The sequence below is a fragment of the Solenopsis invicta genome, chromosome 4 (genome assembly GCF_016802725.1).
Source record: "Solenopsis invicta isolate M01_SB chromosome 4, UNIL_Sinv_3.0, whole genome shotgun sequence".
NCBI lineage: Eukaryota > Metazoa > Arthropoda > Insecta > Hymenoptera > Formicidae > Solenopsis > Solenopsis invicta.
In genome coordinates this window covers 11,001,166-11,025,065 of record NC_052667.1, presented here as the reverse complement: position 1 = coordinate 11,025,065, position 23,900 = coordinate 11,001,166, and the positions used below count along the sequence as shown (strand labels likewise).

General features: G+C 31.2%; 2 protein-coding genes across 2 annotated transcripts; one reads left to right on the top strand and one right to left on the bottom strand.

Annotated features, from left to right (window-relative positions):
• On the top strand, positions 1-3,583 carry LOC105207531 (60S ribosomal protein L12). Its single transcript, XM_039447743.1, has 4 exons — positions 1-177; positions 321-394; positions 1,943-2,332; positions 3,537-3,583. Exons 1-3 carry the CDS (start codon positions 141-143, stop codon positions 2,327-2,329), a joined length of 498 nt encoding a protein of 165 aa, XP_039303677.1. The 5' UTR covers positions 1-140; the 3' UTR covers positions 2,330-2,332; positions 3,537-3,583.
• Positions 3,584-13,582: 9,999 nt separating this feature from the next.
• On the bottom strand, positions 13,583-21,560 carry LOC105192953 (derlin-1-like). The gene is made up of 2 exons (XM_039448293.1): positions 20,932-21,560; positions 13,583-13,944 (listed from the first exon to the last, which is right to left on the bottom strand). Exons 1-2 carry the CDS (start codon positions 21,368-21,370, stop codon positions 13,625-13,627), a joined length of 759 nt encoding a protein of 252 aa, XP_039304227.1. The 5' UTR covers positions 21,371-21,560; the 3' UTR covers positions 13,583-13,624.
• Between the last annotated feature and the right edge of the window lie 2,340 nt (positions 21,561-23,900).

Below are 23,900 nucleotides of genomic sequence, written 5' to 3'. Positions count from 1 at the left end.
TCTACTGGTTTTGTCTGACCTGACCACCGGTTCCTTTCCTGTCCTCTTTATTAGGAAACGTGTCGCTTGAAAACGTGAAATCCTTGTAATCGGATTTTATCTGTGTTTTTTCATAAAAATCTTCAAAAGAAATAATCAGAATGCCTCCTAAATTTGATCCAAATGAAATAAAGAAAGGTATTTTATTAATATTTTCTTGTATTTCTTGGTGTATAAATTTTCCTAACTTATAACCTAGAATAAGTTGCTTAATTGCTTTTTAATTCGACGGTGCCCATAGCAAAAGTACTTTTGCTAAATTATTAATTTTTTTGTACTAGTATATTTACGATGCGTTGGTGGTGAGGTAGGAGCTACTTCGTCCCTTGCTCCTAAAATCGGTCCTCTTGGTTTGGTAAGTTTTTAGTAAAAATTTAATTTTTAATAAGAATTTGCATCTATTTGTATTGAAAGATGTAAGAGTCACACCTACACTTTTATAGCATTTAACTTTTGTCACTTATAATAACTATTCAAAATTCTATTGTAAATTTTTATTTGGTAGTCTAAAATTTTGAAATCTACACCTATTACTTGTTGGTAATCTGTGCACCAAAGTTGAACATATCCAGCTTTTCAAACAAATAATTGGCATTTTTAACATAAAGTAAAACTCTATATCAAGAAACAAATGAATTGGTTTAATAATACTATGCACACATCCTCTAAATTTTTCCAAAAACGATAATTGTAAAATGGTTTAACATTTACTGACTCAATTAAAAATTTCTTCTGGAAGTATGAAAATTGAATGCTGATTGAGCAAAAACAAAAGCGTTTATCACTAATGTAACAAGTTAGAATTGAAAACAGTTATTATGTTCATCTTTTATCACAATGACCATTAGATATTATGACTTCAAAATTTTAGATGCTATCAAATAAAAAATGTTTAGAAATTTTTACCAGCAAATTCACAAATAAATGGAGATGTGCAAACTATTCGAATTGAATTGAATCAGAGCAGACTTGAATCTCTGTAACTCAAATCTAAAGTATTTAAAAATTTCAAATCTGAAGTTTGATTACAAATCATATATTAACAATCTTATAAAATGATATTTAAAATGAATATAAAGTATTATCATATAAAGTTTTCTTACAATGTAGAAATCTGTTATTGATATATTGATATCCAATCTAACAATAATTCTTTTTTTAATTAAAAATTTATATTTTAACAATTTGATGTAATTCAATTTGGTTTGATTTGTAAAATTTTGTCAATTTAAATTTGAACAAAGAAATGAAATTTGATTCAATTAGGTGTTAAAAAACCTTGATTCATACATTTCTAGTTAAGAAACATATTCAAAGCATAAAGAACAAAAGCAGCTGTATAAGCAACCTTAAATGTAGAAAATACATTAATTTTAAATTGTTTAAGTATTCACTTGCAATATTAATATAATTTTGGTTTGGTAAAAAATACTGTATATTAAGAAACAAAATGGTTGCTTTGCTCACAGACCTGATAAACGTAACTTAGATCTAGAAATAAGAACCATTTGCTTGATGATCAGACTGCATTTTGAAATTCATAAAAAAAGTGTTATAACCTTTTTACTTCTCAGTGCATATACATAATTATCCATAATTATGTTTAAAAATAATTTTTTAATGTAGAAATTATTTTGGGATAGATAATTCTTCTGTAAATTATATATAAATTTTCAACGTTGATATATATATATATATATATATATATATGTATGTATGTATGTATATATAACAATTTTATCTTCTATGATTTTTGAAACAATATTTTCTTGAATGAATCTTCTATGTAAATATAAAAAATGCATCAATTTCAATTTAAAGGTATAACTAACAGTATTAAAAGATACTATATATGTATGCATTATTACATATTGATAATTAATAAATAATATTCATGTTTTAGTCCCCAAAAAAGGTTGGTGACGACATTGCCAAAGCTACCAGCGACTGGAAAGGTCTGAAAATCACTGTTCAACTGACTATTCAGAACAGACAAGCTACGATTTCGGTTGTGCCATCTGCTGCTTCTTTGATCATCAAGGCTCTTAAGGAGCCACCTAGAGACCGAAAGAGGCAAAAGAACATCAAGCATAGTGGCAATCTGACATTTGACGATATCGTTTCTATTGCCCGTGCTATGAGATCAAGATCGATGTCGCGAACACTCGGTGGCACTGTTAAAGAGATTTTGGGCACGTGTCAGTCGGTGGGATGCACTGTGGAGGGCAGACCACCTCACGATCTGATAGATGACATTAACGCTGGAGAACTGGAAGTTCCAGAAGAATAATTGGTGGGTATAGAGCTCTCAGTTTGCTTTTTCCATTTTTAATTGCAACTTTTTGTACCAAAATGTTATTAAGTGACAATTATATATAGCACAGTCCAGCAACAGGTGGGTGAAAGTTTAAGAAGTGTTTAATAAACAGATAAGGATATCGAAACAAGAAGGCCTTTGGTCATAGCTGGATTTTAGAGTTTTTATGTATTCATGTGATTTTATATACGTTCTTACACATAACCAATTATTGCGAGAAATATCATCATAGCCTCAGTGGGCTAAGACACCCATACTGGAGATTTGGGAGGTTCCAGGTTTGAACCAGAGTTGCCGCTGATGCGCCGATTTGCAGCACACTGCTGCCAGAAAGAACAGCACTCGCTAGCACCCGTTAGCACTTTCTCCCCACTTATCGGCCTGCGTCGAGCAGCCGAGGCACCGAGTGGGGACTCCTTCTGTCTCTTTCTCTCTCTCGAGCGGTCTCTCTCCTTCTCGACCTAGCATGAGCCAAAAGCTGTGCCTGTAATACGAGAGAAAGAGAACGTTCGAGTCAGAAGAGGATAGGTCGAGAAGAAGAGAGACCGCTCGAGAGAGAAAAAGACAGAAGAAGTCCCCACTCGGCGCCTCGGCTGCTCGACGCAGGCCGATAAGTGGGGAGAAAGTGCTAACGGGTGCTAGCGAGTGCTGTTCTTTCTGGCAGCGGTGTGCTGCAAATCGGCGCATCAGCGGCAACTCTGGTTTGAACCCTGGTTGAGGTGATATTTTTCGCAATAAATTCTACCATGTCTCTTGATGTTGTTATCTTTGAATTTCGTTTTATTTTATTTTAGCATTACTCATTAAATTTTTTTTCACCTGTTGACGAACACTGTATATATGATCATTATTTAATTGTAATTTATTATTAATAAAATCTTGAGATTATTATTTTAACTTATGTAGTCCATAAATGAAAAAAGTTGACTTTGAGCTCTTGGTAGGGGTTGGCATCCCATCCACCTATCTAACACTAATCACATCAAATAATGTGTTAGTAGGCATCTAGCCATTGAGGAGACAACCTCAATAAAAAATCATGTTTTATATAGCAATCTTTTCTTTACAATTTAAATATATATATCTATATATATATATATATGCATGCGTGTGTGCGTGCGTGCACATATATATATTAATATTTATTTATTACTAATTATTTTGTGTTTTGTTTTTACAGATTTTGTAAGGTGCAGAGAATAAAAATGTTTTAAAATTTAACATTAATTTCTGTGTTTTATTTATCCAGTTTTAGTTTTAAGTACACCTAACACATTACAAAATTTTATAAAATGTAGCATAATCGAAACTTGGTTGCAAAATATTTTGCAGATTTACGAATAATTCTTTTTTAAATTTATGTCAAATAAGCTATTAGAAAATTTATTAACTTTTTTCTTATTGCAGTTTTTGTAACATTAAATTTGTAAAATTTGTATATTTGTGTAGCTAAATTAATTCCACAGAATTACATTTTTTTTAATTATTAAATATAATAATGTGCAGAAAATATTTATAAAATAAATTATACTTGATTAAGATTTTCCAATTTAAATAGTAAAGAAAAGTCGCATGGCATTTATATATGTATATCTTTTAATAATGGAATTGACATTGCCTTCAAAACAATAAACACACGAACAATAAACACACGCACGTGCGCAGACTAAAGATAATAAGACTTAAAAATTTTTCTTAATGATAAATATTAATGTGGAAAAATTGAGAAAGAATTACTTAAAATAATGATTCAAATGTAATAACAAGTGGTATTGCCACATTTTCATTAGTATGATATATTAAGAGAATATGACCATTTCATATTTTTACACAAAAATAATACAGTAAAACTTCAAAGTGTTTTTTACTTCATTCTTTCCTCTGAATATAGTTTATAATAGTTTTTCAAAGTCTTATTATTTTTGCAATTAAATTTTTTTAAAACTCCCAAAACTCAATGCTATTGTAGAAAGTTAAAAGAAAATTTAAAAAAAATCATAATCAAAAAATTGAAAAAATTCTGATATATCTATATAATAAAATAGTGTATCTACACTCGCGATAATACCAACTAAAAGTTAGGTGCCATTACGCGTTCGGTATTTCAGTGGCGATACTCTCATTCCTGTCAGTGAGAGCAAACTTTTGATTGTACCGCATGCACATAGGAAAAAAATGAACACATACTAACACAGCTCGATGCTCACTGGCAAAATATTCATTGATCGCTCCCTTCAATTACCTCTATATTAAAATCGAAAATTACATTTTTTCATAGTTCTATTTTCAAAACCACTAGGCGTGAAACGTGACGGATTGACGATGAAACGTCGTGCATGTCATTTCGTTATTATGTGTTTTATTGTGGAAATACACTTGTCTCGTATTTACCAAATTCGTAAATGAATTGCAAGTAGTTTTTTTTAATTTTATAAATGAAAGCATATTTTTCACTTTTTTCAGTAGCTAGCAGTGTTTTTCTGTCTGAATAAGCTTCACTTTACATGCTTTATTTTACGATTAACTGACTTAGGCGGAAAAAACACTTGTAAAAATGGGTCTCTATTAACAGTCGAGACTCATTCTTACAAGTATTTTATTAACATTAAATAAAGTAAAAATATTTTTTAAAGTAAAAAAAATCGAGAATTTTTCTCAAGAATTTTTTACGGAAATTTTCAAGCGGTTACCCATTCAAATCGTAATCGTGAAAAAGTATAATTTTATACATGTTAATATAAATAATATGCTTAATTATATGTTTCATCTTTTCAATAACATATATTGACTCGATATGCATGTGTTAACATAAAGTGTTCACAGATCACTAGGCATCAGTTCGCAGCGGTCTTACGTTGGGCGAGGTTATGACTTGGATGGGTGGTTGATTGAAAATTTCCGAAAAAAGAATTCTTGAGAGATTCCAGATTTTTTTTTACTTTAAGGCTCCTGAGTAGTCACCGCGGCCATATTGAAGTCGTGACATTAGAAGCGAGAAATTGCATGAAATGACACGTAATCGACGTGCCATTTGTAAATAAAGCCAATTTGGATAAAACAGACTAATCAGATAGCTTTAAAACACTTTTAAATATCGGTCACGACTATCCTTTTTACGCCTAACAGTCAGTAAATAGTCATAAAAAGCATGAAAAGCGAAACCATTCAAACAGGAAAACACACGGTCACGTAATTTTGTCCGACGTGCCATTTCTAAATAAAACCAATTTGGATAAAACAGACTAATTAGATAGCTTTAAAACACTTCTAAATATCAGTCAAGGCTATCCTTTTTTTACCTAGAAGTCAGTATATGGGTACGGCCTATTTTTACTGAGAAAAGAAGACTTCTGCGAGGTGACAGCGACAATTTACTTGTGGAAATGCGATTGAAACGGCAATAGCCACGTTGGCTGTGAACAAAAATACAATTATTTTATTAATTCAGACATTGAGTATCAATCGTTAATGGATATAATTTTAAACATTTGTGCTGTTCAACTCTATTATAATATTTATTATGTTTACTAAAGATGATCAACTTGGAGGTCGAAAACGTATGTCAAGTGTATAATGTAAATTGTTTATGTAAATTGACGTGTATTTGTATAATTAGTATCAGCACATTTTTTTTTACAAAAATTTACGTAATTAATCCGTATACAAAATCTAAGATTTTAGTTTAGATTTTACGTGTTAATTATATCTATGTCGAAATCACCCTGAGGGTGATTTTACATGAAGCGTGGAAACGCGGAAATAACTATATTCCGCGTTTCTGCGTTCCGTCGTTTCTTTCCGCGTGTTTGAGCGGAAAAGCAGAATCCAACGGAATCACACTGGTGTGTGCCGATGTGCACGTGTAAAATAATTCGAGTTTGTAATGGACGGCCCTGTAAGTACAATTTAAATAATTATTAATACTCAATAAACATAATAGTGCTATTATTTTAATAGAAAAATCTTTGTAATTTCTCACTTTTTTCGACATAGATATAATTAACACGTAAAATCTAAACTAAAATCTTAGATTTTGTATACGGATACGGATACAGATTTTAAATACGTAAATTTTTGTAAAAAAAATTGTGCTGATATTAATTATACAAATACACGTCAATTTACATAAACAAAGTTCAATACATTTTATATACGTTTTTGACCTCCAAGTTGATCATCTTTAGTAAACATAATAAATATTATAATAAAGTTGAACAGCACAAATGTTTAAAATTATATCCATTAACGATTGGTACTCAATGTCTGAATTAATAAAATAATTGTATTTTTGTTCACAGGCAATAAAATGTGGCTACTGCGGTTTCAATCGCATTTCTACAAGTAAATTGTCGCCATCACCTCTTGCAGAAGTCTTCTTCTGTTAGTAAAAATAGGCCGTACTCATATACTACGGCCTTTTCTGGTTTTTTGCAATTTTTTGTAACGCAAGTACAAATAAAACATTAAAATAACTTTTTTCTTAGTTATCTCTGCATATATAACTACGCTGTGTTCCGTAATAAAAGTTGAGTTTGTGATTTCGCTTGCAGAGACCATCGGAGAAGTTAATTTAATTTCTTGTAATTTAATTATTTATAAAATAATTTTAATGACGTATTATTTATCAAAATAATTATAATCATGTATTATTAAAATAATATTTACTAACAATAATTTTTATTTTAAAATAATAATTAAGCAAAAGATGGATTTCCAAAAATTCCGTGAAGCTAAAAATCGCAAGTTCTGATTAATTTTAAATTATTAATTGTAAGTAAATTAGATTATATCTGTTTGTGTGCTCTAATAGTGCATGATAAAATTGATTCTGTTTAAATAGTTGAAGAGACTACAGCAGCTTAGCTGGCATGCTTATAAATGATAGACTTTTATTAAATATTATTATAATATAATTTTATACTTATTTCTAACAAAATCAAATAAGTGTGATTATAAAATAATAATATCAATATTGGCAATATCAAAAAATTTATCCTACAAACAAACTTTGCAATTAATTTTCAATCTTTGGAAGTTCTTGTGTTTTTCAATTCCTATTTTAACCCTTAAACACACCGATCCTGTAAAATACGGAAACACATTTTTGGGTCTGGGAGACTTTTTCAACTTTGAGAAACTATAATTTTGATTACAATCAATATTTTTCTACGATTTTTTTTTTAAACAAAAGTTCAAAATTTCAGGAGTATAACTGCATAATCGGCATTACCGACAAATAATTTATTGTGAAGTTATAAAAGCAAAACCATTAAGCAAAAATGAGAAATTGGTCAAAAATCCACTTTTCCTTCAAAAAATCATATCTTTGCAAAACAAACGTTTAAAGACTTTCAAATACGGCGTTTTAAAGCTAAAAAGTCACACTTTCAAAATAAAATTTGGCAGTCATTTCTTTTAAAAAGTATAATTATGTAAGATGGAGAATATGAGGTATTTTTGGGCAAATCCATTAAAAAAAAAAATCATATCTTTGCAACAAAAAACTTTAAAGAACTTTACAATACGGCGTTTTAAAGCTAAAGATTCATACTTTAAAAAAAAATTATATTATTGTCATTTCTATTTAAAAAAGTACTTATGTAACAAGGTAAATATGAGGAATTTTTGATTAAATCGTGTCTAAAATTGAAAATTGATGTGTTTCATGATATATTTCGGAAAAACTCTTTTTTCTACAACATTTTATAGTATTCCAACTTTAGACAGAGTATATTCGAGTAATATCTGCAAATTAACCTGTTCGAACGTATTTTGTCCAGTTTTTTTATATAAAATACTCACAAAAAAGTTTCACTTACACACTATATGGGTCGCATTGACCCTAACAAAACTTTGCTGCCATGCCGTTCGAATTCTAGTTGACCAAAAAAGTTGATTAACTATATCAATTGAAAAAAGAGATTTCAAAATTTTTTTACGTCTTGGTCCGAACCTCCTATCTCATTCCGTCTTCACATAGCAAGCGTTCAAAACTTCATATGAGGTCTCTCAGACCTAATTACGTGTTTAAGGGTTAAAATCAAAATTATTGTCAGTAAATAATATTTTGCAAACCAACAATAATCACAAATTCAACTTACATTACGGAACACAGCGTAGTTAGTTACAGTGCTACCAACTTTATGATTAAAAAAACTATTTTTAATAGAACTTTCTGAATACACCCTGTGTATCATGTAACTAGAGTGAAAATTACAAAAGTGAGCAAATTCACTAGGTGTTGACCAATAAAATTATAAATATTCTAGTAAATTTGTTCACTTTTATCATTTTCACTCTAGTTACATGATACACAATCGACCCCCATGATGAAAATTACAAAATCACGTAAACTGTTCACTTTTCACATTTTCACCATATTTTAGTTAGACAATCGATACCCTGGACCTGCTGGACTTTGATCGCGTCTGTTTACTGCTACGAGTGTGTAAATATAACCGCTCCTCTAGAAGTTTGCACCAAGGAAAAATAAAGAGCTGTAATACGATTTCTTTGATCGAAAATAGTGAAAATGCTGAAATTCATCGGAGGCTTTTAAAGCAATACGTCGGTTTACCAGTATCAACTCTTGATCTTGCTGAACCTTTTCGTCGGTGGTAGAAGTTGACGAGCATTCTGCTCCCTCTTCGTGTATCACACTTGTGTGTCCACTTTTAAATTTTTCGATCCATTTATATACGCTTCTGCGTGGTAAAGCACTGTCCCCGCATTGTGATAAAAGCCGCCGATAAATTTCAGCACTTTTCACTACTTCCGACCAAAGAAATCGTATTACAGCTCTCTGTTGCTCCTTGGTGCAAACTTCTAGCGGAGCGGCCATATTTACACGCTCGTAGCGGTAAACAAACTGACCAGCGTTCCCAGATTTCGAGAGGGCGCTTATCGTATATGGCGTTAAAAATTATTGTATTTGAATAAAAATTATCGCACTTTCAAAAATATTAATAAGTTTAAAAAAATTTCTTTTAGTAGAGGAAATCACAAAAGTAAATTTGTAATCAATATTACCCAGTCAGAAATAGTTCCTCGAAACAATGTCATTTCGATATCGAAAATGAGTCAAAAATTTTCGAAATTTTTATTAATTTCGATGGATTTTTGACTCCAATTTCAAGTAATTTTCGATTTCATTCGACATCGAAAAGATATCGTTTCGAGGAGCTATTTTGATATTTTCCGAGAACATCCCGTCAAACACAAAAAAATAATTAATTTTTTCTTTTTAAAGAATTATTTCTGACTAGGTAAAATAATTGAAAAATCGAGATCATTTCGATATTGGTTCAAGTTAGGATTATTGTTAAAGGTATTTTTTTTTATTTTTGTGTATTTAAAATAATAACACTTTTGATTAAATTTATTTTTTCAAAAATTGCTTTATTTTTATCGCTTTATTAAAAATCGATTATTTGATTAAGATTATCTAATCGGAGTACATATGCTTTGGTTAATTTGATCAAACACAGAAGATATTTTATGCTGCAACAATTCTATTTCAAAATAAACATCGGAAGAAAAATATATAGTTTATAAACGTATGTAATAACTTTGGTATACAAAAAAGAAACTAGAAAAATCGGTTTGAGAAGAAAGACATCATTAGCTCTATTGCTGATAAAAATTTTTCTGAGGTATACTTTCTATACAAATTACACAATATTTTTCAACAATATTAAGTAATTAAGTTTTTTCTTTAAATTTTTCATGTATGCATAAATTTTAAAATATTCTATCTTGTAAAAAAACTAAGAAATTTTCTAAAAACTATAAAATATTACAGAAATTTTGAAAAATTCTGGAAATGACTAAAAAATATCTAAAAATTTTGAAAATTATATTTAAAATCTGAGACAAATTTATATACTTCGATGAAGACTTTTTTGGAATTTTTCTGATTTTCTGTATAACATATTTTTTAGAATAGTTCTCAGATATTTTAGTATAATCTTTAGAATATTTAAAAATATACATATACATATATGAAAAATTCAGAGAAAAAGTATGAATTTTTTAATATTTCTAAAGTGTTCCAATTTATATAAAAATTCTGAAAAAAATTTTCAGATAACTAATAAAATTATTGTTCAAATCGATGTCGAATGACGTCGATTCTATAAATCATTACATGCAAAAATCATTCTACTTTTCTTTCATGTAATAAATAATAAAAATAAAGGATAAAAAAGTAGAAATGCAATTAGTTAATTTTCTTTTTGCATCATCGCATCGTCGAATCGATATCGATTCGATCTTTAAACAAATTTTTTCAGAATATAAGATTATTTATTACATATACATTCCAAAAATATTAAAAAATGTATGAAACTTCTCTCATTATACTCTTTACATACGCAACTTTTGGTTACTCGAAAATTTTATAATTTCGACGTAAGTTTCGAATCGATCTTAACGATGTCGAAACTACATCGTTTCGAGGAACTAATTCTGACTGGGTAAATTATATTATATTATGTTATATTCAGCAGACTCATCACGTGATTTATGTGTTCACCCATATTCCAGCCAATCAGGATGCGTTCCATTTAACGCTCGCAACGCTCATGGAATCATTTTATCCTTGTTGTTTTCCAAATATTAAACAATTATCGAATTCGTCTAACGATTTGTCCCGATCTCCTCTCTCTCTCTCTCTCTCTCTCTCTCTCTCTCTCTCATATATATATATATATATATATATATATATATATATATATATACTCACGCACGCACGCACGCACGCACGCACGCACGCACGCACACGCACGCACGCACGCACGCACGCACGCACGCACGCACGCACGCACGCACGCACGCACGCACACGCACGCACGCACGCACGCACGCACGCACGCACGCACGCACGCACGCACGCACGCACGCACGCACGCACGCACGCACGCACGCACGCACGCACGCACGCACGCACGCACGCACGCACACACACACAAGGTGATTCAGAATAACTTTATGTCCTTGAAAAGACTTATTCCTGAGGTTATTCTGAAACAACTTTTTATTTGACAAAAATTTGTCCAAAGCTTAGTTTTTAAATTATAAAAAAAAATTGTTATCCAATAACCGGGCTCGTATAGCGGTGAGACAGGACCGGTACAATTCACTGTTCGTTATGGGCGATTATGTGAGGCAATCGCAATGATCAGTTAACAGCTCGAACACTGCTTCCCCCCCCCCCCTCTCAACCGCTCTTTCAAAACCTCTATCCCATTCTCATTATCATTTTTTTTCTTATTTATTTATTAATTCATGCACTGACACTAAAACAATGCTAGAATTAGAAACAATATTTAATTATTTGACGTCTTTTAATAATTTTGTACGACTTAAAAAATATTTTTTTTAAGTCAAAAATAGCATATTTAAAATGCATGATTAAAAAATCAAAATGCAGAGTGAAAAAGAAAGAGAGAGAGAGAGAGAGAGAGAGAGAGAGACGAGTTCAATCAAATTTGAACGTGTATACTCACTTATCATCTTGCACAGCAATCAGCTTTATCTTCACAAAGACAGAATATCCATATTAAACTTAAGATTTTCTTCTTTTCTTCTTAAATCACATCACTTGTCATTCACTGTAATCATTTTGTTGATTGAAAATTACTAGCGCATCACTTTATACAAATCACTATCGTCAATCACTATTAGTCACTACTAATCACGCGTGAGAATTACTCAAAAAAAGGAACACGTGTTTACACGACGTGTTTACACAACAAAGATGTTAGGTTATTTCCTCTTTGCTTTACGAGCGAGCAGTCGACTCGTTTTATTGTTCGCGGTATCACTGTGTAATCAACGTTCTAAAAGTCAGAAGGCAATAATTAAAAATTAAAAATACTGTTGCGCTTGTGACCATGAATTCGAAGATTTCACGATCATCCCGGATGAGCCAAACGTTGCACTCGCGGCGCGTTCACGGCTCACGTTTCTGGAGCGACTGTCTCTTGTCTCATCAAACTCAATCTTTCAGCCGTCAAAAACCGGAATGACCTTGAAATCTTCGAGATCACGGTCACATGCACGTGTTTCATTTTTTGAGTAATTCTCACGCGTGATTAATAGTGACTAATAGTAATTGACAGTAGTGATTTGTATAAAGTGATGCGTTAGTATTTTTCGATCAAAAAAATGATTGCAGTGTATGTGACAAATGATGTGATTTAAGAAGAGAAAAATCTCGAGTTTAATATAGATATTTTGTCTTCGTGAAGATAAAGGCTGATTGCTGTGTAGGATGATAAGTGAGTACACACGTTCAAATTTGATCAAACTCGTCTCTCTCTCTCTCTCTTTTTCTCTTTCACTCTGCATTTTTATTTTTCAATCACGCATTTTAAATACGCTATTTTTGACTAAAAAAAATACTTTTTACACGTACAGAATTATTAAAAGCACGACGTCAAATAATTAAAAATTGTTTTTAATTCTAGCATTATTTCAGTGTTAGTGTATGAATTGATAAATAAATGAGAAAAGAATGAGAATGGGATAGAGGCTTTGAAAGAGCGGGAGAGAGAGTGAGAAAGGGGGGAAAGGGAGGGAAAGTAGTGTTCTAGTTGTCAGGTTATTACGGCAATCGCCCGTATCGAACGGTGAGTTGCGCCGGCCTTGCCTCACTGCTATACGCGCCCAGTTATTGGATAACTATTTCCTTTTATTTAAAAATTACGCTTCGGACAAATTTTTGCCAAAGGAAAAGTTGTTTCTGAATAACCTCAGGAATATGTCTCTTCAAGGACATAAGGTTATTCTGAATCACCCTGTGTGTGTGTGTGTGTGTGTGTGTGTGTGTGTGTGTGTGTGTGTGTGTGTGTGTGTGTGTGTGTGTGTGTGTGTGTATATATATATATAGAGAGAGAGAGAGAGAGAGAGAGATCGGGGCAAATCGTTAGACGAATTCGATAATTGTTTAATATTTGGCAAACAACAAGGATAAAATGATTCCATGAGCGTTGCGAGCATTAAATGGAACGCACTCTGATTGGTTGGAATATGGGCGAGCATATAAATCATGTGATGAGTCTCCGCTGAATAAAACATTTTATATATATATATATATATGTATATGTATACACATATATATATATATACACACATATGTAATTTATACACGCCTTTGTACGTTGGTTTATACACGTCTTTGTACGTTGGTCTTAAACAATCGAACATGTACAATAAAATAAGAAATTTTTTACAAATAGGTTTATAAGTTTATTTAATTTTTTTTAATTATTGACCCAATACATGACCCCTTCCCCAATTATGTCCTCCGAATATATTTCTCCCTTGAGCATTCTGTTCTCCAGCCTGTCTCTGTACCGGTACATGTCCGAATGATCGAACTCCTCTTTGGGGTGGAAAGTAATTTTCAAGTATCTGTGGAGTATTGAGTAATTCCGGACCACCAAGTTCTTGAGGATATTTGAACTTTAAGAAAACATAAAGATGTCCCACTAGGATTCCAAATAGTTCCATCATTCCGCCACCGGAGATAATCAAATTAAATCCGAACAAGACCCATGGCAGATACATAGCTTTGAATTGCGTACCTGTTAACAGATTATATTTTTATTTAGTAATATGTGCGCTCATGTGTGTACAATATACTTACGTAATTAAATGGGTGTATGAATTTGGCACCCCTATGATACAAAATCATAGTTCCGTTAAGAGTGCTAAAATATTTACACAAAAAAAGTTCTTGATAATTTTTAAAAAGAAATCTGGATTATTTACACTAACAGGAGAGTTCTTGATAGGTTTTACAAAGAGTTCTGAATTATTTACACCAAAAGAAAGAGTTCTTGATAGTTTTTACAAAGAGTTCTGCTATTATAACAAAGAAAATGAATTTTGAAGAATAGTGGTGCTAACTTTACACCCCCATTAAAATTAGCACCGAATAGTTCTGAATAGCATATACGATTCCTTTCGACAAATTGTAAAGTTTTCGATACATTTTAGAAATATTTCTGCCCAAAAAAGGTAAAAAAAATCGCAATTGAATTCTTAGAAGTGATATCAAACAAATAAACAAAACTTTAAAACGATCAGTTTTACATAATTTTCTCATTAAAATTTTTGATAAAATTCCGCGGTAGCTATTCAAAACTTTCAACAAAACTCTCAGAACTCTTAAAAAATTTTTTCACGATGTCGACATTGTAGTTTTGAAGTGCAAAAAAATTTTCCCTGAGTTTTAAGAGTTCTGTTGGTAATTTTGGATAGCCCCCGATGAGTTCTATCAAAAATCCTTACGACACTACATCTGTAGAATTAAAAAAAAAATGTTACGGACGATCGCAGGTGTCGATTTTGTATTTTTAAAGTGTAAAAAATTTTTTAAGAGTTCTGGAAGTTCTTTGAAAGTTTTGGATGGACCCCGATAAGTACTATAAAAATAGTTTTGCCTGAAAAAGTAAAAAAAAATCGGGATTGAATTCTCAAAAGTAGTATCAATAAAATAGTCGAAACTTCAAAAATATCAGTTTTACATAATTTTCTCAATAAAATTTTTGATAGAAATCTGCGGTAACTATTTAAAACACTTAACAAAACTTTCAAAACTCTAAAAAATTTTTTTATCCTTCAAAAATACAAAATCGACATTTGCGATCATTTATAACTTGGTCATTTTCAACTCTACAAATTTTTATTATTAGAATTTTTAATAAAACTCATCGGGGGTTATCCAAAACTCCCAACAGAACTACCAAAACTCTTAATAAATTTTTCATACTTCAAAAATATAAAGTCGACACCAGCGATCGTTCGTAACATTTTCGTTTTCAAGCCTACAGATTTTTGTCATTAGGATTTTTGATAGAAGTCATCAAGAGTTATTCAAAACTCTCAAGAGAACTCTTAGAACTCCGAAAAAAATTTTTCGCATTTCAAAACTACAATGTCGACATCGTAAAAAATTTTTTAAGAATTCTGGAAATTCTGTTGAAAGTTCTGAATAATCACCGCGGAATTCTATCAAAAATCTTAATGAGAAAATTACGTAACTGATCGTTTTAAAGTTTTGATTATTTGTTTGATATCACTTCTAAAAATTCAATTGCGATTTCTTTTACTTTTTCGGGCAAAACTATTTCTAAATGTATCGAAAACTCCACAACTCGTCAAAAGGAATTGTATATGCTATTCAGAACTATTCGGTGCTAATTTTAATGGGAGTGTAAAGTTAGCACCCCCAGTTTTCAAAATTTATTTTCTTTGTTATAATAGCAGAACTCTTTGTAAAAACTATCAAGAACTCTTCCTTTTGGTGTAAATAACCCAAAACTTTTAACGGAATTATGATTTTGTACCACAGGAGTGCCAACTTCACACACCCAATAAACAAATATACCATTTTGTTTTTTAATATATTTTTAAACAAAAACTAAAAATAACACAGAAAACATGAATACAATCTAGAAAGTATCTTTTATCAAATGATATAACAGTTTTTATGTTGTTTCATATTTTGTCAAAAAGAGCGAAAAATTGATACCTAAAATTGATACAATAAACAGGAATGATAAAATTTAGACAGCCCCGTAAAGAAGTTAATTATAAAATAAATTGATAAACTAAGAATTAAGTAATAAAAAATATATTTTTAGACATTAAAAGACAAAGTTATAAAATTAAAAGACTAAAATTGAGGATGACATCCTATAGCCCACATTGCCGATTGGTTAATTTAATATAAAATTTTCTACTTGGTCATACAACAGAAAATGTTTAGGCACAGGTTGATGTGAGTCAATGTAGGCTATTGTACCGTGTGCTTTCGGAGCCTCTCAGAATTAATCTCCTTCCAATTTATACGTTTGACATTAGTGTACAAGTAAATGTTGCGCCGGTGGTGCTATTTTTCCTACTTTAAGGCTCCTAATTCCTCAGTTGAGAATTCCGCATTGACAATGGCAATGGAGTATCAAAGAAAAAAATAGAATAGGGGTGAAATGTGACACATTAGCCGGTATTCATAGTTGATTCTTATATTTAAGATCGCCTGAGACTTGGTTAGGACGTATGTAGAAGCGAGAGCGTGTGTGAGAGCGTGGCGTAATTGAAGCCTGCCGCAGACGATACGTTTTTTCTTACTGGATTTCTAACTGGATTTTCTTACTTGCTACCGTACGGGCAATGGTACTGGCAGTGCTACTGGCCGTGACTTCACACGGTGCGAGTTTTTGTACGGGCTGAGCAACTGAAATTTGTTTCATAGAAGCGGCACGCTTAAATATGGATGAGATAGATGAGAAGGATGAAATTATTGCAACAATTGTACATTGTCGTAAAATTGCTATTGCATTATTTTTAATTATTGAAAAATTGCAACAACGAAATAAATATCGCCGACGTTTATGGACAGTAAATACATTCTTTAATGCCTCACTTTTAATGTGTTTATTATGGTAATTTGGTGTGTTTATCGCATATAAACATGGTTCCTATTAGTAGGCCTCTATTAAACATAAAATACTTTCTTTGGACTATTTTGAAGTCTTTTCATTTCTGCATGACATCATGTTTGCGAAGTGAATTCACGTTTGAACTTTGACAACACTTCGACAGTATAACCCGGTATAACCCAGTATAACCTATACAGACTGCGTCCTGATTGGCTTTCACAATAAACCATTACAGAATCACGTAAGAAAAATAGGACATAATCTATTACGAAAATCCAGTACGCGAGCCAGTAGCGTAGCCCGTAAGTTATCCGTTTCCAGTACGGGAGCACGTAAGACTGCCAGTATAGGAGCACGTAAGCAATCCCGTAAAAAAAAACGTATCGTCTGCGGCAAGCTTTAGAGTGTGAATTTGGTGAAAATAGGAGAGAGAAAGATGCGAGAGAGCATAGGAGAGAGAGGAGAGTAAAGTGAAGTGAAGGCGAAAATTGGTAAGGAAGTAAAGGGAGGAAATTAAGCGGAATAAAAAGTAAACAGAAAGTGAGGTTATGGCGAGCAAGGAGACGGGAGAAATTAGCGCAAACGGTAAGGCGGAAAGAACAAGGATGAATGAGAAACAGAGAAAGTTACTGATAGGAAGCAACGAGAAAAGTAAGACAATAACCCTAAAAGTAGGAAAAGAAAAATATTGGAAAGAGAAAATAAGAATAAGACAAAAAATGAAGAGATTAATAAAGAAAGAGGTAAGGCTATGAAGAAAGATAGGAAAAAGGATAGAGAGGAAATAGAGAAAGACTAAAAATTAAGGTGAAGGTATACGGGGAGAGGATAGAGCAGTTGAAAGACAAAGTAGAGAGAATGGAGGAAAGTGAACGAGAAAAGAAGGAAGGAATAGAGGTGATAATAAGGAAGGAGAAAGGGGGGAGGGAAGAAGTGTCATAGAGTCAAGGGCAAGTAGTATCTGTAGTCTGCGTGGAGTGTAGGTAGTGGTCTAACAAAGAGTAGGCAAGAACTGTAAAATGCCAAATAAGATGAATTATAGCTCATTTAAAAGGTGGAAATAAGTATATTAAAAATGTAAAAAAGTTAGTGTAAATGGGCCTTACTTTTTAAAAAAATTGCAATTAAAGTTTAACATTTGGACGTTTGTACGTTAAGTACTAGAATCTTGAATCACTATCCAAGAGAGTGTCGTGGCTGAGAAGGCTATTGTAAGTGTGCTAACGTTACATTTTTCCTTTCGTGGCGGATCAAGTTCAAATCTCCGCAGTATCAAAATTTTTTTTACCTTTTTTTTAAACCTTTTGTTATTATATTTTACATTATTTTTATTATTTTTTAAATTAATAATAATGTAATTACATATAATAATAAAATTAAGCAACTTTTATTAATAAAAAATTAATAAAAATATTTAATAAATTATTTATAATAAAATTATTTATAAAGATAAATAATTAGGTCTTAATAAGCAGATTTATTCCAAAAAAATAATACACTTTATAATGTTTTATAATTTATAACATCTTATAATTTATAATTTCTTATAATTTATATTTTATAATTTATAATATTATAGAAACTCTCAAAGTGTACTATTTTTTAGAATAAATCTGCTCGATAAGGCTTAATTATTAATCTTAATAAATAATTTTATTATAATAAATAATTTATTAAATATTTTTATTATTTTTTTATTAATAAAAAGTTGCTTAATTTTATTAGTATATGTAAGTACATTATTATTAATTAATTTAAAAAATAATAAAGATAATGTAAAATATAATAACAAAAGGTTAAAAAAAAGTAAAAAAAAAATAAAAAACGGAAAAGTAAAAAAAAGAAAAAACAATACGGTTGGCAGGACAAATACGGCAAAGAAAAAGAGAAGTATTATAATAAAAATAGGTGAGGAATAGAAGCTAGGGATGTAAGAAAGATTGGAGAAAACAACTTAGAAGCAGAATTGATAAAAAGAGAGAAAAAGGTGCAGACAATGGGAAGAAAGATAACTAAAGCAAGATATAATAAGAGGTACAGGGAAATAGACTTAAAAGATAGAATTCCTAGGTATTTGGAGAAATATCGCAAATACAAATAGGGATAATGAGGTGAGAGCGATGATAAAATTAAGATGCGGAAAGAGCAAGCGAACAAATATTGGATAGACGAGAGACAATGGACGTGTTTATTCTGTGATAAAGGAAGTGATGGCTTAGATCATTATATGAAAGAACGCGAGGAAATTAAGAAATGGTTTGCAGACTTAGGAGGAGTTAGTGACAGAATTATAGAAGAAATATACAATAAAGATTTAGGTTGGTGTAAAGAAAAAATAATTCAGAAATTATGGAAAAAAGGGAAAAGAAAGAAGTGGAAAAGAGGGAAAGAGAGTGGGAATAAAGTAGATAGGAAATAGGAGATAATAAATAAAGAGATAGGTAAGTAGATTGTAAGATAGTATCAGGTATTACAAGGTAGCACATAGGGTTAAGTCCTATAAAAACAAAGGCTGTGAATGGCTGTAAGTAGTGATATTATAGACAATAAGTAAGAAAATAAGATGTAAATGTAATGGTAAAGGAAATAAAAATGTAGATGTGAGAAATAATAGAATGTTAAAGAGGAACGTTAAATTATAGGAAACAAAAAAAAAACATAAACGAGTGATAGGGTATAGGTAAGAAGGGTGTAGAACACAAGATTAGTATAGGGTGTGGATGAATGAGTGGTTAAAGAATTATTGTAAACCAAGTCCCTTTCTTGGTAATGTAAGCTTAAAGAGAAATAAATTATATATTTACTCTTATATATTTATTGAATTATTTATTTTTTACGAACAATTGACTAGTTATGACTATTGTTAATTTATAGTGCGTTTTATAGATGGAATAGTCATGTTAAAATAATTAATATTATGATTTTAACATAACTGAAAAAAATCGTTAATAGCCATATTCCGTTTTATTATAATTCCTGATTATCTTACCAAACAGTTAGGTGGCTAATTTCCAAATTTTTAACAACTTTGGATATTAGGTTTAGGATATTACCTTCACACATATCAATAGAATGGGGCATAAACTAAGGTTTACAATTTAAATAACATGAAGTAATACTGTGACTTATCCTGTTTCTCCATGCATGTTTTAATTGCACTGAAGAAGCAATAGCTTGAAATGGGAGCCAAAACATATGTTACTAAATTGATGTATTTATTTGAAAAAAAAAATAAATTGTGCTTAACTACTTGCGCTTGACTCTTATTAGCGTTTTAGTTATTTCATTTATCTTTGCAATATTTGATAGCTCTGCTGACAAACCTAATGTTAAATTGACTTTTCAACATCCTATATATTTTATTGATAATGCATACAGTGAATTAAATTAAACCTTTTTTTTTGTGAATGTAGATTGTAGATGTAGATGTAATTCAAGACCTACATACTAATGTAACTCATTGCTGTTAGCCATATGATCCAGTTTGGGACAAAGCTTCTTTAACAAACCTCTGATATTAATGTATTTCATATATTTTTTATTTTTTTAATCAATTTACATAAAATTAAATAGAAAATAAATTAATGTTTATTTGAACCTGATATGTAATGCACTGAAAATTTGATGATATAGTTACTATTTTCTTTAACTTCTTAATTTTTAATATTATATATTTAATATTAGATATTTTTACTATTAATACATAATATTAAATCATATGTATCAATTTTAAGACTTAATTACTTTTTTTGTATTGTGCTCTGTATTACTGCTAAATTTCAATAGCTTACACATTTTACATGTTTGTATTATCTATATAATAAAGATTTGTGAAAAAATGTCACGTATTATTTACATAAAAAACCCATACAGATGTAATCTTGAAATATACTACACAACTCTGATTATATTCCACAATATTTTTGAGATGTTGTTACAACATTGTTAAAGAAACATTGTTAAAAAAAATCTGCAATGTCTCTGCAATATTGCACTAGAATATATAATATTGTAAATGTAATATTACAATATAGTAGTAATGTTGCTATATGCTTCTATGCTGTATGAAATTATAATTTTGTGAAATCTATAAATATGATGATCCAAAAGAAAAATGAGGCATACCAAACCAGAAGTTTACGATGACATCTTTATTTAGCTGACACCACACGTACAGCACACTAAGCACCATAGGGTCCATCAGTAAAGAGAAATCGCCGATAAGCCCAATGATAACGCAGCATATCCAATTAAACAAAAGAAGAAAGAAATAATCCGCTGGTTTCCCATCATATTCGCCGCGCTCTAATCTTAATGAATAATTATACAAGAAATAACAATTAATCAGGAAGTGGAAGCCTGTGCCCTGACTCAAAGGATAATAGAAGACACTCGTCACCGCGCGCCAGATTTCAAAATTGTTCAAAAATCGGTCAGGCCACAGCACTAGCGAATGTGGGCTGAGAAACCCAAACCTGCCAAGTAACGTCAATACCGCGGTGAATAGTAACCAATATCTCGTGAATATTGGCAGGGAACTGAACCAGTCTCTCACGTCTGACATTGCACAGTCTGTTTTTGCTACGACACCGTTTCTTTCGACACCGTTTCTTTGCGATGGCGTTACAATTTTTTCGCGAATGATAAATAACAAAATCACGAAATAAATGCGCGTAGAAACACGACGTCCGACAAGTGTTCTTTCTTCTAGGTTAAGTCTATTGCAGCCTATTGCACAATGGCTACATTCAGAGATGCGTTCAGAATCTGGGTGCACCCAGGTATCATTTTCTCCTTGTTCAATGTTCGATAAACAAGAGAGATAAAATGATATCTGGGTGCACACCCGGACGTTCATTCTGAACGCAACCAAGGCTGTGTTCCGAAATTCACTGTAAGGCCAGTATTCATAGTCGATTCTTAAGGCTTGTTTTTTATTCCTGCACTAGACTGCACTGGAACGTTCTTTCTTGCTTTCGCTAACTTTGAAACATCTATCTATTTCATTTTAAGTGTACACCCAAGGACTTTGATTCTGTCCATGGGGAAATTTTCCAAACTGAGAAGTCACCACTTTCTACATACTTGCAGTTCATGATTAATGTAATGACTAGAGCTTATTGGTCGTTACGTTAATCATGAATTGTAAGTATGTAGAAAGATAGCAATTTCTCGGTTTGAAAAATTTTCCCATGGACAGAATCAAAGTCTTTGGGTGTACAGTCATGTTCATTATAGTTGCGACACTTTTTCTTAGATGCGTCTCTGAACACGCAACTATAACAAGAGCTGAGAACATGATTGGTTCTTACTTGTGGATCCAACCAAGGCTGTGTTCCGTTTTTACTGGCAGTACTGAAAATTTATAGTTCACGTCACATATACTATACATTTTCAGTACTGGCAGTTAATATCGGAACACAGCCCAATTACGTTCGCCGCTCGATGAGCAAGGCTACATTCCAAAAACCATCGAAGAAAAAGTGTCGCAACTATAATGAACACGACTGTACACTTATTTAGAGAGTTCAGGAACAGAAAACAAACGGTTATATTTAAGATCATCTTAAGTATCACCTTAAGATGCTATCAACCAATCAGAGAGCCATATTAGCATCTTAAGACATTACTTAAGACGATCTTGATATAAAAATCAATTATGAATACCTAGAGTTGGTATAAAGAGAGTTGCGACAATGTATGTGCCTAATGCTGATTGGCACCGCCATTAAGAGGGAAATTTCCGGTTAGCTATCAGTTAGGTTAGGTAGATTAAATAGAGCTGTACACACCGAGTGCCTTGGACTGTCGTTTTATCTTTGTTGTTCACTGAATGTTAAACAAGGATAAAATGATACTCGGAAGAACTTGGTGTGTATTCCCGAACGCAGCCTAATCATCTTTGGTTGAAGAGTGTGTTTACGTGTGTCAGTTGATACAAACTCTTTTGCAACCTTTTTGCAAACTCTAGAAAGAATATTAATTCTGAAAAGAATATTAATTACACAAGTGTAATTTTTGTCAATATTTTTTTAAAGCCAAAAAGTTAACTTTTTCTTAATAAATAATTAAAAATAATGATATACAAATATAATCTCAAATTGTTTTAAAAATTTATCTATTTTTTTATTTCTTATTGTTAACATTTTATTTATTATTCCAATATTATTGTCATGTTATATGTAGACTAATGAATAATATTAAAGAAAATATGTTAAATAGTCTTTCTGTACACCCAGCGACTTTGATTCTGTCCATGGGGAAATTTTCCAAACTAAGAAGTCACCATCCTTAGTCACCATCTTTAGTGAGATGGTACATTGTGCAGCAGAAGGATGTCAAAACACTTTAATGTAATAATTATTTTTTTATTAACATATAATTTTTCTTTTAAACATTTTTTTTATATAACAATTTACGAGAAATTTAAGATGATTGAGTTAAGTATTTGATCCTGGTATATTTATAAAACTAATTTTTTCTTAGCATAATCTTTCTGCTACATAAAATAAAAATCTCCTTAAAATAATCTTTTTAAATTATATAATTCTAATTGTAAGTCGTAGAACTCAAAATGTAAAAAGCTTATATATATTTAAAAAAAATAATGATTATTTAAAGTTAAAATTTTGTTTCATTGTTATTGAGAGCTTTCCAGCAACAAAACATAGTCATACACTGTGTGACACAGTATTACACAATATCAACTCGTAAAACACTGCTTCTATCAAAGCTAGATGTATTCGACCTCTCATGAATAAATAATATCGATCATTTGACATGGTTTTCAAAATTGTGCAGAAATTAAGGTTAAGAATGTTCGCTGTATACGAAAAAACGGCTCTGTATGATTGTGTCAAAATTAGAAAGCATTGAACTGTATATACATTGTGTTACACAGTATTGCTTGCTCATATTTTGAAATTGGCGCTAGGTAGCTATATATTTTCCCCCTTAATGGCGATTTCCGGGTAATTGTCGCAACGGGGTGCGCACGATTGGACACCGCACGATTGGACACCACCACTCACAGCGGCCGATGCCTAGAGTTTTTCCGTTGGTTTGGTTAGATAAGTCAAGATGATTGGTTGGTG

Coding starts and splice junctions, on each gene's coding strand:
- LOC105192953 (XM_039448293.1), bottom strand. CDS start 21,370: ATGTCAGACGTGAGAGACTGGTTCAGTTCCCTGCCAATATTCACGAGA. Junction 13,945..20,931: donor CATCGTAAACTTCTGGTTTG/GTATGCCTCATT, acceptor ATCTGTTAACAG/GTACGCAATTCAAAGCTATG.
- LOC105207531 (XM_039447743.1), top strand. CDS start 141: ATGCCTCCTAAATTTGATCCAAATGAAATAAAGAAAG. Junction 178..320: donor TCCAAATGAAATAAAGAAAG/GTATTTTATTAA, acceptor TTTTTGTACTAG/TATATTTACGATGCGTTGGT. Junction 395..1,942: donor AAATCGGTCCTCTTGGTTTG/GTAAGTTTTTAG, acceptor TTCATGTTTTAG/TCCCCAAAAAAGGTTGGTGA.